General features: G+C 44.5%; 1 protein-coding gene across 1 annotated transcript in view; it reads left to right on the top strand.

The window, feature by feature from the left end:
* Positions 1-13,139, top strand: part of WDFY4 (WDFY family member 4) — a 284,669-nt gene that overhangs the window by 250,324 nt on the left and 21,206 nt on the right. Inside the window, exons 52-53 of the mRNA XM_055345541.1 lie at positions 4,268-4,421; positions 6,921-7,012. Coding sequence (XP_055201516.1) covers positions 4,268-4,421; positions 6,921-7,012 — 246 coding nt within the window. The remainder of the gene's footprint in view (positions 1-4,267; positions 4,422-6,920; positions 7,013-13,139) is intronic.

A 13,139-nucleotide genomic window follows, 5' to 3' on the forward strand; every position in this document is an offset into this window, starting at 1 on the left:
GCATAATTAGCATTATACTGACTCATCAGAAAAGAATCCTGTAATAGAGGCAGGCAGGCCTGGAACAAAGTCCTGGCCTTAGAACTTTCTAATTGGTCGCATTGAAGAGCCGAGTCTCCAGTCTCCAAGTCTCCATTCCTCCTCCTTTAACAGAACCCCTGCCTCAGTAGGAGGTAAAGGTGACGCGAGGTGCAGCAGGAAGGCCCGGTGGCTGGCTTCGAAGCACCCTGATAAGTCTACCATCCTCCCCATAAGAGCAGGCAGCAGGCTGTTCAAAATCCCCGTGGGTTTTGTTTGTTGAGTGAAGCGCCACATCCTACAGGGGGGACAGCTAATGGCTACTCTGGGGTCAGCCCACCCTCCAATGAGAGCAAGACTGACAAGGCAGCCCAGCTGGTACACGGGTCCCCAAATGCACTATGGGGCTGACAGGTCAGCTTCCTGATGGGATGTTAAGAGTCTGGCATTTTCTGAGGAAGCCTGCAGACTCCCCCACTGCACACCCTGGCCCCTTCATGTCTTTGGTGGTGGTGGTGTCTCAAAATTGCCCTGAGGATGTACTTGCTCTTTCCCTTCTGCCCCTGTCCCAGGACCCCACCCCTCCTCCCTTCCCCCCATATCTTATCTTCTGCTCCCAATAACTTTTCAGTTCTTTTTCCTTTCCTTTCCTTTTCTTTCTTTCTTTTTTTCTTTAAGATTTATTTATTTATGATAGGCAGAGAGAGAGAGAGAGAGAGAGAGAGAGAGAGAGGCAGAGACACAGGAGGAGGAGGGAGAAGCAGGCTCCATGCTGGGAGCCCGACGCGGGACTCGATCCCGGGACTCCAGGATCGCGCCCTGGGCCAAAGGCAGGCGCCAAACCTCTGAGCCACCCAGGGATCCCCTCCTTGTCTTCTTATGAGCCCCTGGTTACCTTCCCCACACACACTGAGGTTAGGGCCTAAGCCAAGGATTGTTCCTTGTTGTCTAGCCTGCGAAGGGCAAGGGGAGTCAGGGTGGGGCTCTTGGGGCACCTCTTCCTTTGTGCACCTGGCACTGCGGGAGGTACCGCACACGCAGGTGCACACACATGCACACTCATATGCTCACACACATTTCTACACCCACAACGGTCACCCCGGAACATAGGTGCACATGGATATCATGGCCCTGCACACAGTGAGTAGTGCCTTTAATACATAGCATCCTTTTAAGGCCGTTTCCAGTTTTAATAGATGTACTATGATCGTGTACTTTCTTCTAATCTGAACTCCTGTCTGTGTCCAACGGAAGTCCTTATTGGCCATTTCTCTCTATTATTTTTGTTTTCAATTTTGATTCATCTCTTAGCAAAATTCTGCACCTCCGTAAAGGATTTTAATTGAGGGAGGATCCCTAGGCTCATATTGTTTCTGAGCCCTTAGACATTCAGAATATCTTTCTGGCGTCTTCATGAAGGAGTGATTGTCAATTGGGCATAAAATCCAAAGCCTTACCTTTTGCCTCAGAAACCTCCAGCCTTGGCTGCCTTGTCTTCTAGAGCTTTAATATCACATGGGAAAAGTCTTCTGCTGACAAGAGGTTGTTCGTTCGTGATAATAATAATCTTACTATTATCTTTTCAGCATGTTGAGTATGCATAGGATTCATTGTTCTTGATATTCAAGAATATCTGCAAAATAGATTTAGGAGCAAATCTTGACTTAGTAATTCTCCCTGATTGTTTGGTTTCCATCTGGTCTCTAGACTTAATTTTGTTGCGGTTTTATTTTATTTTGGTTTGGACTTTCCTTATGGTGGTGCTCTGTGGACCCTCCTTGTGTCTCCCTGTCTCACTCCTTCTCTCCCTTCCTTTTCTCTGTCTTCTATTCCTTTTCCCCTTCCTTCCTTTCCTGAGAATCCAGTCGTAGCTGAGACTCACTGCTGGTAGCCCCCAGAGTCTGTGTCCACCCACAGACTTACAGTATAAGCAACAAAGCAGCTCCTCTTTTTCTTCTAGGGAACTTGGCATTTTTTTTGTATTGCAGAGGTGAGAAAACCCATTAATTTTGAAACAAATGTATGCAAATACATTTATTAATATAGGAAATAGGAAAATCGGTTATTGCTTCCTTTATAAATAATACAGGCTTAAGTTTTAAAGATATTACTTTTGCTAAAATGCATTAGACAGCTGTGAAAAAAATAACATTTTTCTTTGTGGTAATATCTTTAACCAGATTTGTAGCACTAACAATATTTCCTATGTATATATTATTTTTATTTAATACAGGTAATCTTTTTATTACCAAATCATATTGTTTCTCAGGAGATTACCATCAGCACTCATAAAAGCTGCAAAAGGAATCCAGGAGGACGAGAAGGCATCAATCTCCTGCAGATGTAAGGCTCCAGCTGCAGATTAAATATGCAAAGCTCTTAATATGTTTCAATGAGCCACTTGTTAGGTGCAGATTTATTTAAAAACACTCTCACCCTATTTTGTTTCCATTTCAATTTAAATCTGATGGTGGGCATCATCCCCTAATTTCAACCCAAGAGCAAAGTGACCTTGAAGAAAAGCCCCATCCTTAAATTGCCAGGGTACCGTGTTCCGATGCAACCCCAGGGGCAACTGGCTTTCTCAGTGTCCCTGTCCGTGTGCAGAGGACGATCCAGGGACCTCATCTACTGGATCCTCAAATCTGACTCAGAAAACTGACCAACCCACCAAGATGTCCAAATGTGGCTTGCCTCAGGTGTGCATCAGGTTCTGCCTTCACAGAAAGGGCTGAGATCCCCTTGCCCCACATGTAGGAGATCACGTGGCCCCCAGCCCTGGGGATTCCCCCAGTAAGCTGGGGCAAGGGGGGTCTCAGCTCTTTCTGTGAAAGGCAAAGAAAGCATGCTCTTTGGAGTAGCATCCATGAGATTGACCTGGTTCTGCCATCCACTGCTTTGATAGCCTTGGGAAAACCAATATATTCTGAGGATATTCAGTTTTCTGGTGTGCAGAATGGAAGTACAGTTCCCTCCTGACACATCTGCTGTGAGGATTAAGAGCTGACATCTCAAAAAAAAAAAAAAAAAAAAAAAAAGAGCTGACATCTCTGTGTAAAGTGCCTGACACAGGGTAGACTTGACAAGAGAAGGCTTCACCCTTCATCCCCCGCCTCAGAGGCCCCAATGCAGAGGAGGGCATTGTTATTCTGGTATCTACCCACTTGTTCTCGGGCCACAAGAACTCTGCAGAAGTTGGCAGAAGGAGGACAAGTTCTGATAGAACAAAGGCCCAGCCCTGATGGGAATAAGTGAACTATCCAATCCTAGGGCGGTGTTTTTGGGGTGTCCCTAAACTTAAGTAGACCCAAAGCCCAGGTTCAGAAACTCATTCTTGAAGTCCTTCTGCCCCCAGCATCATCATTCTTCCAACCGGACCTTTCTTCCTCCTCTCAACCCACAAGGTCACCTGATAAAGAGTGTGGCATCAACTAAAGAGATTTGATGATTCAGATGAGAGGAGCAGGCAATCCAAGGAAAGAATTTGCTTTAAGTCTTACATGGTCCGATCCAAGCTGCCGAGCTTGGGATACATCAGGCCACCTGTGGAAATGGGCCTTGGAACCAGGGCTGGCTGTGGAGAGTGTGCAGACGTCATGTCTTCATGAACCAGCTTCATGTCTCTGCGTGGCTGGTGTGCCTCCAGATCTTTGTCCTCAAACCTGTTCTCTCTCGTTAGGCTGCTCTGTTAGATATCAGCAGCACCCTGACCTAGCCTGCTTTCTTCTCCTTCTGTTCCTGGCCTTGGCCTTGCCTCTGCTCAGAACACTCTGCCTTCTTCTCTGTCACCAGGCTTGCAGACTCATCAGGGGCCCACTTCTCCAGGAAGCTTGCCCTGATTCCACATGGAATGGCTGACCCACCCTCTGTCCTGTAGTGAGTTCTTTGTATCCTGCCTGTGCCTGATTTAGAGTGGCCCCTTCACAAACACGGGGAATTGGTCAGATGAATGGCTGTGCTTTTCCTGTCTGTGATCTGAACCTAGATTTCTGAAATGGAGAATAAACAGTGCTTCTGGGGGAGCCTCAGTGCCAGGGTCCAGAGAATGGTTGAATGAACAGATTCATAAAAAAGCCATGGCACGTGTGTGTGGAGTGGCAAACGAACATGTGTGGGAGTGAATGGAAAGAAAGCTTTAATGGTGGAACCCATGCCTCAGTGGCTATGGATGAGAGGCGACGACACAGGCAGTGCCTGCACATCTTTCTCACCACATGTAAGTGATCACATCAGCCCCCTTTTCTCTCAGGGAGGAAGCTTTGATGTGGCAGACAGAATGTTCCACAGTGTGAAGAACACATGGGAGTCGGCCTCCAGAGACAACATGAGTGATGTCAGGGAGCTGACTCCAGAGTTCTTTTACCTGCCTGAGTTTCTAATCAACTGCAACAGCGTGGAGTTTGGTGAGTGGAGGCCAGGGTGTAGCCAGGGAGGGCTGGGCAGTACATGGGTTACTCCTCTGAAGCTCATTGGTAATGACTAACTTTATCAATAACTTTGCTGAGCAATTAAATGAAAAGGCCCTTCACTAAACCAGCATGGTCATTGTGAGGTCTCCCCTTGATGGCAGCACTCAAAGATGAGGTGGGAGCCAAGGAAAGACACTAGGCCCTGGGCTGCCAGGATGGCTCTGAGCCACAGACCCACCTGACACCCTTCCTGTGAGGGTCTCCAGGGTCTCAGTCTGCAGTGAGAAGCCCTGCTAACAACCAGGTCTGGCCCTGCCTTCCTGAATGACATTGGGTAAGCTCCTACCCTTCTGTGGCCCCATTTTCCTCCATGGCCCGCAAATGGGTTAACCTGGACTCTGGGTGTTGGACCCAGAGAAGCCGGGTCTGCTGGGAGAGTTTGCTAGCTGGAGGGCATCTAAAGGTGGTTGTATGGGGATACTGGCTCCTCCTTGTCTTTCCTGTGTTTCAGGCCCCATCCCAGGATGAACCATGCCTTCTCATTAGTTTGGAATAGGAACAAACATTTCAGGAAGCCCAGTGAACAGGTCCCCTGGTGACTGTGTGTGTACCTTGGGAGCCTCTGCAACAAACATCAGGGTGACTGATGGAAGGGGTTGTGTGGTCAGAGCCTGAGGCAGGGTGTGAGCAACTCTCCCTTCAGAGGACAAGAGATAAGATCACTCACCCTGTAGAGGGTGGTTATGAACTGTCACCAGCACACACCTGTGCACCGGAGCTCTCCTCCCTCAGGGCTCTCCTTCCTCCAAAAGACATACAGGGTTATGCACCTTGAGCCAAAGGCAGGTGTGGGTGCAGGGGAACACAGTTGAGCACAGGTGAGATCTGGCCACCACCCAGGCATTCACCTCTTCTGCTGTGGTTTGCAGCCAGAATACCTGTGGAGCATTTAAAACAGGCCCCGGCCCATACTCACACTCAGCAAGCTTGATCCATGGAACTTGGTGGCCTGGGCAGTGTTCAGGTTCTTGGGTGCCTCACGTGCATCAAGAGACCCCAACCAACATGAAGGGTGTTTCCCACCAGATGCGGTGAGACCCATGAAAGCAGTGAGTCTGGGGTGGAAGCCAGCCTGGGCTGAGGGCAGTGCTCTGGGGACAGCACCGCTCCTGCCCTGGAAATCGGTGGGGGCTCCTGCAGACAGGGACAGGAACTAAGTTGCAGAGATGACACACGTGCCAAGGACCAGGGATCCTCAGTCATCCTGGAACAAGAGGTTATTGAATACCTGCTGTATGCAGAAACCTTTGTAGGCTTTGGGAATTTAGGTGGACCTCCTGGAACCGATTGTCCTGAAGACATTTACATTTTGTGCAGGGACAGGGACAGAGGGAAGGGATAGAAAATACAAACAGATAAATAAGTGAAAGGTTGTCTGATGCTGAGAATTGTTATGAGGAAAGAAGGTAGGAAAATGGTTTAAGAGGGACTCCCAACATCCCTGTGTTATTCTGGTCTCCAGGAAGGAGCATCTGAGTTGGTGACAGGTGAGCTGAGACTAGACGGTAAGAAAAGCCACATCAGACACAAACCTGTAGGCCAGAGGAAGGAGGCGAAGGTTTTATTCTAGTTGTACCATGAAGGCTCTGGAGGGTTTAAGCAAGACTATAACTAATGTTTATTGGGGAACCATCCTATGCCTGGAGTTTTTCTAAGCACATTATGCTTATTTCTCTTTTAGTCTTTCCACCATTAATACATAAGCCAGTAATGAAAGCTGCCAATACAGCAACCCGGGGGGGTATGGGGGTGCCAATACTGCAGCTCCTACAGGTAGGAGAAGTGAATCCCTAAGAGATTAAGCAACATGCCCAAGGTTACGTGGCTAATGGGTAGGAGAGAGACTTGGGCTTGGATCCAGACTCCTCTTTCTAATGTCTGCAGAAGCTGCCTCTAAAAACCTTGCTATCCTCACTTTAAAAATGGAGATAAAATGCATAAATTATAGAGTTAAATGAAGATTCAATAAGATGTGTGCCAAACACCCAACATAGTGCCCTGGCTTAGAGTTAGATGCTCAATATACAATAGCTTTTACTGTTAGTGTGATTATCTCCTTACTGCTCTAGCCCTGGGTGGAAAGCCCCCAGATGAAAAGGCATAGAATAGTAGGGAAGAAGAAAGACAACAAACAATGACCACAGTACTGGCGTTTTATAGGACTTGTGAATCAAGTACAAACCTGCCTGGGAAGCAGGGAGGGCCTTGTAGAAGGTCAAAGGCTTATAGACCAAGTAGGAATAGGCAGATGAGAGGGTGGGAAGCCACCAGACAGAAGATGCAGGAAGCAGTGAGGCCTGTGCTGAACACAGCTCTTAGCCTGATCTGCATGGAATTAGAAGTCATAGATAGCATGGGGTTTATACCCCCACACTCCTAGCACAGTTTGGGCTCTTATTTACTCAAAGCTCTGCTGTTTCTCCCCTCATTCAGGCTGTATGCAGGATGGGACAGCACTGGGCGACGTGCAACTCCCTCCCTGGGCTGATGGGGACCCACGGAAATTCATCAGCCTGCATAGACAGGTGAGTTGAGTAGGGTCATGCCCAAGGCCCTGGCATCCTGAATGGAGACCACAGTATCTTCTCAATCTCCACAGAGGCTTTCTGTGCAAGCAGAGGGCTAGTGGCAAGCACTTCTGAGGCTTTTATGTCTAGAGAGCCCAGAGAAGGTGTTAGGCTTCATGCTCCAGGTTAACAGGAAAAATCTTGGGTTCTGGGCTCTTTCAAGAGTTCCATGCCTTATGTCCTTGTGCCAGTTTGTTCTGGGAATTACTGGAGGGGGCACATTCAGATTCTTTTTGAATGCTCTGGAGGACAAGTTAGTGTCTTTAGCTGGTCCTATAGGCGGTTGTGCCCTGGGCCATACTGCTCAGTATAGCTCAAAGAGAAGCTAGAGGCCCTGAGGCACTCCTATGGGCCAAAAGGATGTGCCAGGCATAGGGAAGACTTGGCTTATTAACCAGAGAGGGTGATGTGGTAGGGGCCATTTGGATCAAATATATGCATTAGCACAAACCATGAAAATATGTGAAATTTCATTTGTCATCAGGGAAACATAAAGAAAAACCACGTGAGATGATGTTACATACTTATAAGAGTGGCTAAAATTTTAAATATTGACAAAACCAAGAGTAAGCAAGAATATGGAGCAGTCAGAATTCATTACACATTGTTGATAGGAAAAACAAAATGGTACAGCCACTTTGGAAAAAAATTTAGTAATTTCTTATGAAGTTGAAGATGCATTTGCCTTATCACCTGGCAATTCCATTTGTCTATATTGACCCAAGAGAAATGAAGACATGTCCACGGAAAAGCATGCACATAAATATGCATTATTTTTATTCTTGCTAATCAAAAACTGAAAACAACCCAAATGTCCAGCTACTGGTAATGGATGAACAAATGATACACCCACATAGTGGAATACTACTTAGCAATAATAAGAAACATTTTAGTGATACATGTAGTGATAGGAATTAATCTCAAAATTATATCCTAAGCAACAGAAGCCAAACCCAAAACTCCATACTGTGGGATTCTATTTATGTGACATTCTGGGAAAGGTAAAAGTATACAGACTGAAGGTAGATCAGTAGTTACTGGAGTAGGGGATGATGGAAAAGTAATACAAGAGAACATTTTGAGTTGATGTAAATGTCATATCTCAGTTATGATGATACTTACATGATCACATGCATCTGTCAGTACACACTGAACTGTACATTTAAAAAGGGTGAAATTTATTATATGTAAATTGTACCTAAGCAGAAAAAAAATCTAGGGTGGGCCTGAGTAGCAACAAAGCTGTACTTTTTCCTCTGTCCTTATCCCTTGGCAAGGAGAAAATTCTTCCTTGTTTTATCCTTGCCTCTGGAAATTTAGTAATGGTAGTCATCTCTCCCACAGTCCAATGGTAGTTGGACCAGACATGAACTTGACCTCAGGTGGCAGCAACCCTCTGCCAATGTGTTCTCAGAAAAGTTCTTGGCTTGGGGTGAGTGGGAAGATTCACTACACAGGCCCGACTGCAGATGCCAATGGTCTAGTGGGGAGGCAGCTTGATTAAATAACCACACAAATAACAGGGAAATTATAACTGCACAAAATGCCACAAAGGAGAGATATTTATTCAGTGTCATCAGATATAAGTTAGAGGTGTGGCCCAGGGGAACTGGGTGGTGACAATAGTGGGGAGACCTCTTTTGGTAAAGATTAGGTTGGAGTGGGTTAGGATGTTAATGACCAATGTCAGTGAAAATATCAGAGTAGGAACCTCTGGACATACTCTACTCCATAAAAGCAATAAGAATAATGGCAAAGATTGTCATGAAAAACTTTTCAGAACTCTGGAAATTAACTAGAGGCTTGGAAAAATCAAGGGAGTATTCCTTTGAGAAAAATGACTGAATCTCTGAAATAATAGCAAGCTTTGTGGTGTTTTAACTTACACCATTCTCATTTCTCTTCTTTAGTGCCATAGTAGCTTAAAAAACCAACAGCCCACAATAACAGTGAAAACCAACAACCTACCAGTCATTGGAGTGGGGAAGAATGGGGTTGGGACTCCTTCAAAGTCTCATACCCAGAGAACTGTCATTATTTGACCTGTTAATGGTTCCCTGAAAGGCCCCACCAGCAAGGTTATCTTTATATGATCTCAAAGATGGCAGAGTACAAAAGACTTTTCTTCAGTGATATTTGTGAAAAAATAAACCAGAGACAACTGTTTAACACCGTGGCTGCCAGAGGTAGTGGATATAATTGGCCAAACAATAGACTAACCAAAAAGCCTAAATGGAAAAACTAGGGAATGAGATATTTGTTAGGAGGCTTGAAACGATTTCAAAATATCCCTGGGATCTAGGATACACATATCTGTAGGATCGCTTTCACATACAAGGCTGTGTTTATGCTCCTAAGGTCCTAAGATTCACTTCTGGCTGACATTGAGGCTCTGTGCAAGCAAGATATGAGGTAAAGGCAGAGTTTTTACCAGGCAGCTGCTACCTGGCTGAACACTGAAGCCATGCACGCAAAGCCCCTCCCTGGGCAAAGACTGGAATACTAACTGGTTCTAGGCATTTAAAGAAATCTTCATCCAATCATAAGAAGACCATTAAGCTAACAGAGCAGAGATTTCAGTGGCCACATACAACAAAAAAATACAGACTCTGTAGAACTGGTTCAGAAAAGTAACTAAATAAAAAAACAATAAGCAACAGTAACAACAACAAACCCTGGGGTAAGAGAAAAATCTGATTTCCAGAGTTGGCATATCATATTATCTAAAATGTCTGGTTTTCCACAAAAGTTATGAGACATGTAAAGGAAAAAGAGTACAGCTCATACAGAGGGGGAAAAATGCTGTCAATAGAAATATCCCTGTGGAACCCTAAACTTCGGACTTACTAGACAAGACTAAACCAGATATCATAAATAGGTTCAAAGCATTGAATAAAACTATATTTAAAGGCCTAAAGGAGAGTATGACAATGAGAAAATATAAATAAAGAAATAGAAATTATGCAAAGAAACCAAATATAAATTGTGGAGCCGAGAAGTACAGTAACTGAGATGAAAAATTCACTAGAAGGGATCAATAGCAGGCAAAAGAAGAATCAACAAACTTGGAAGACAAGTCAATTGAGATTACCCAGTCTGGGAAACAGGAAGAAATAAGTGAAGAGAAATGAGCAGAATCCAGGCATCTATAGAGCACCATCAAACAGTAACATATACAAATTGGAAGTACCAAAGTTTCCAAAGTAGGAGAGAAAGGGGCAGAAATAATATTTGAAGAAATAATGTTCAAAAACATTCCAATTTTGATGCCAAGCATTAATTTATACATACAAGACATTCAATAAATTCCAAGTAGGGTAAATTCAAAGAGATCTATACTTAGACACATCATAAACTGTCAAAAAGGAAAGTCAAAAGAAGAATCTTAAAAGCAGCAAAAGCAACTCATCACTTACAAGGTGTCTTTAATAAGGTTAATGGTTAATATTTCATTAGAAACCACAGAGGTGGGACAACTGGGTGGCTCAGTTAGTTGGGCATCTGTCTTTGGCTCAGGTCATGATCCCAAGGTCCTGGGATCGAGCCCCATGACTGGCTCTCTGCTCCATGGGGAGTCTGCTTATTCCTCTCCCTGTGCCTCCACTCCCCCACCCCTGCTTGTGCTCTCTCATTCATGCTCTCTCAAATAAATAAATAAATAAATAAATAAATAAATAAATAAATAAATCTTAAAAAAAGAAGAAACCATAGAGGTAAGAAAGCAGAGGTATGAAATATTCAGAGTGCTGAGAGACTATCAGCCAAGAATTTTATAGCCAGCAAAACTATTCTTCAAAACTGAGGAAATAAAGACATTTCCAGACAAATAAAACTAAAAGAATTTATCATTAGGAGACCTGCCCTTTTTTTTTTTTATTTATGATAGTTGCACAGAGAGAGAGAGAGAGAGAGGCAGAGACACAGGCAGAGGGAGAAGCAGGCTTCATGCACCGGGAGCCCAACGTGGGATTCGATCCCGGGTCTCCAGGATCGCGCCCTGGGCCAAAGGCAGGCGCCAAACCGCTGCGCCACCCAGGGATCCCCGAGACCTGCCCTTTAAGGAACACAAAGGTAGGGCAGCCCCAGTGGTGCAGCAGTTTAGCACCGCCTGCAGCCTGGAGTGTGATCCTGGGGACCCGGGATCGAGTCCCGGGTCAGGCTTCCAGCATAGAGCCTGCTTCTCCCCCTCTGCCTGTGTCTCTGCCTCTCTTTCTCTCTCTCTGAATAAATAAATAAATAAATAAATAAATAAATAAATAAATAAATAAATAAATCTTAAAAAAAAAGAAAAAGAAAAGCAACACAAAGGGAGTTCTTCATGCTAAAATAGAAGATAATAACTCAAGTCCACATGAAGAAATAAAGGAGGTAAGTGATAAGAAGGAAACAGAAATGATAAGGATTAGTAACAAAAACTCTGCTTGTGAAGGAGAGAACAAAGAGAGAGAGTAGTACCTGGAGGAGATGGAAGGTTAAGGAAATTCTAAGATTTTCTTTTTTTATTTTAATAAGTTTAAAAAGTAATGGGAAAGAGAGGGTGGATATACAAGGAAAGGAATAATATATTCTTGAGAAAGCAAGAGAATTTGGATCTAAACTACAGGTTGAGGGCTAGCTTTAGATAAAAGGTTGGGCAGATTCTGGCATTAAATAGGAGGAGGGGAGGTCAGGGGATTGCAGATGAAAGTTCATTTATATATGTTGTCAGAAAGATATGGAAGTTTCCAAGTGGTGGCTCTATTTTTCTGTGCAAAGTGGAAGGTGTGGCCAATGGCTGAAAGTAGACAGTCAGAGAGGGTCAGAGGTAAGGAGAGAGCAAGAATTGTGAACTAGTTATCTCCAGTGATAATGCATGACTTGACCAGAGAAACATTCTGAAGTTTTCTGGGAGTGCTCCAGGTCCATTTGAAATTGGTGACTCAGAATTATAGGATAATCAGTGTGGCCCCTTATGTGATGTTTTATGTGAGACATAAAATATTTGAGTTGTTTCAGAGCACTGTGCAAAGACAGTATGCACAATTTGATAGCTTAAAAAGATGTATTAAGTGGAGTATTATTGAAATGATATACCACAAAGTCTAAGCTGCATCAAGATGTGGCTGAAAATAGGAGAGTGTTGATAGATTGCAAAGAAGTAAAAGGGTGAGGGGACTAGAAGTTTTGACAAGGTAGAAGAATAGCCTCAGAGAGTAGTTAAATAACCAGCAAGGTGAGGATGTGGCTTTCACCAATGGAGATGTTTGAAGGAGAGATTCTGAAGTTGGAGTACTTATGGATGCTGGCATGAATTAAGGTGTGTCTGTGGGAGTAGGTAGCTTTAGGTGGAGACAGGCAAAATCATTGGAGAAGTAGCACTTAAGGAACTGAGAGGTAAAATATTGCAATCACTGAGGATGATGGCAGATCTTGGAGATGAAAGAATTCATGGCCAGGACTCACCATGTTTGATGAATGAGAAAAAAAAGTTGGTAGATGGCAGCACTGTGGTTGAGGAGGGGGGCTAGAGTTAAATTCCATGAACTACAGAGGAGCAAAGTATTGTTCTTTTAGCAAGAAGGTAGAGGAACAATGGTCTGGAGGTGGCAGTGAGGACCAAGGAAAATACCAACACCACCTCTAGGCCCCAAGACATGGCATGTAACCCAGCAAGTAGCCACCACTAGGGGCTCAGGAGAGAGCCAGGCTTCATCTAAAGAAAGGAGGTAGAAAAGATACTCTAGAAGAGCTTAAAGATATGGGCTATGTGTTGGTAATAAGAGTAGAAAAAATGCCTGGAGGGAGGGTCAGATGTCCTGGCCTATGGTCTTCCCTGATATATGACCATTCTGCTATTGCAGTCACCAGCAAGTGCTTTAATAAAAACATTTACAGAAGGCTCTTAGCTGTGCTCCAGGCCAGATAGTAGGCTTGGAAAAACCATGCCTTTCATCACAACTCTTGTGGCATTACCCAAGTGTGGCTTCTTGAAGCCACTTTGGCCGTATGCCTCAAAAAACTAATGTGGCATAGATGACCTGACTTCTATAGGCGCATGTCCTCCCAGAGGATCAGTGAGTGGTACTTAGACAATCCCGAATGTATG

Source organism: Nyctereutes procyonoides, unplaced genomic scaffold (assembly GCF_905146905.1).
Source record: "Nyctereutes procyonoides isolate TBG_1078 unplaced genomic scaffold, NYPRO_anot_genome, whole genome shotgun sequence".
Lineage (NCBI taxonomy): Eukaryota > Metazoa > Chordata > Mammalia > Carnivora > Canidae > Nyctereutes > Nyctereutes procyonoides.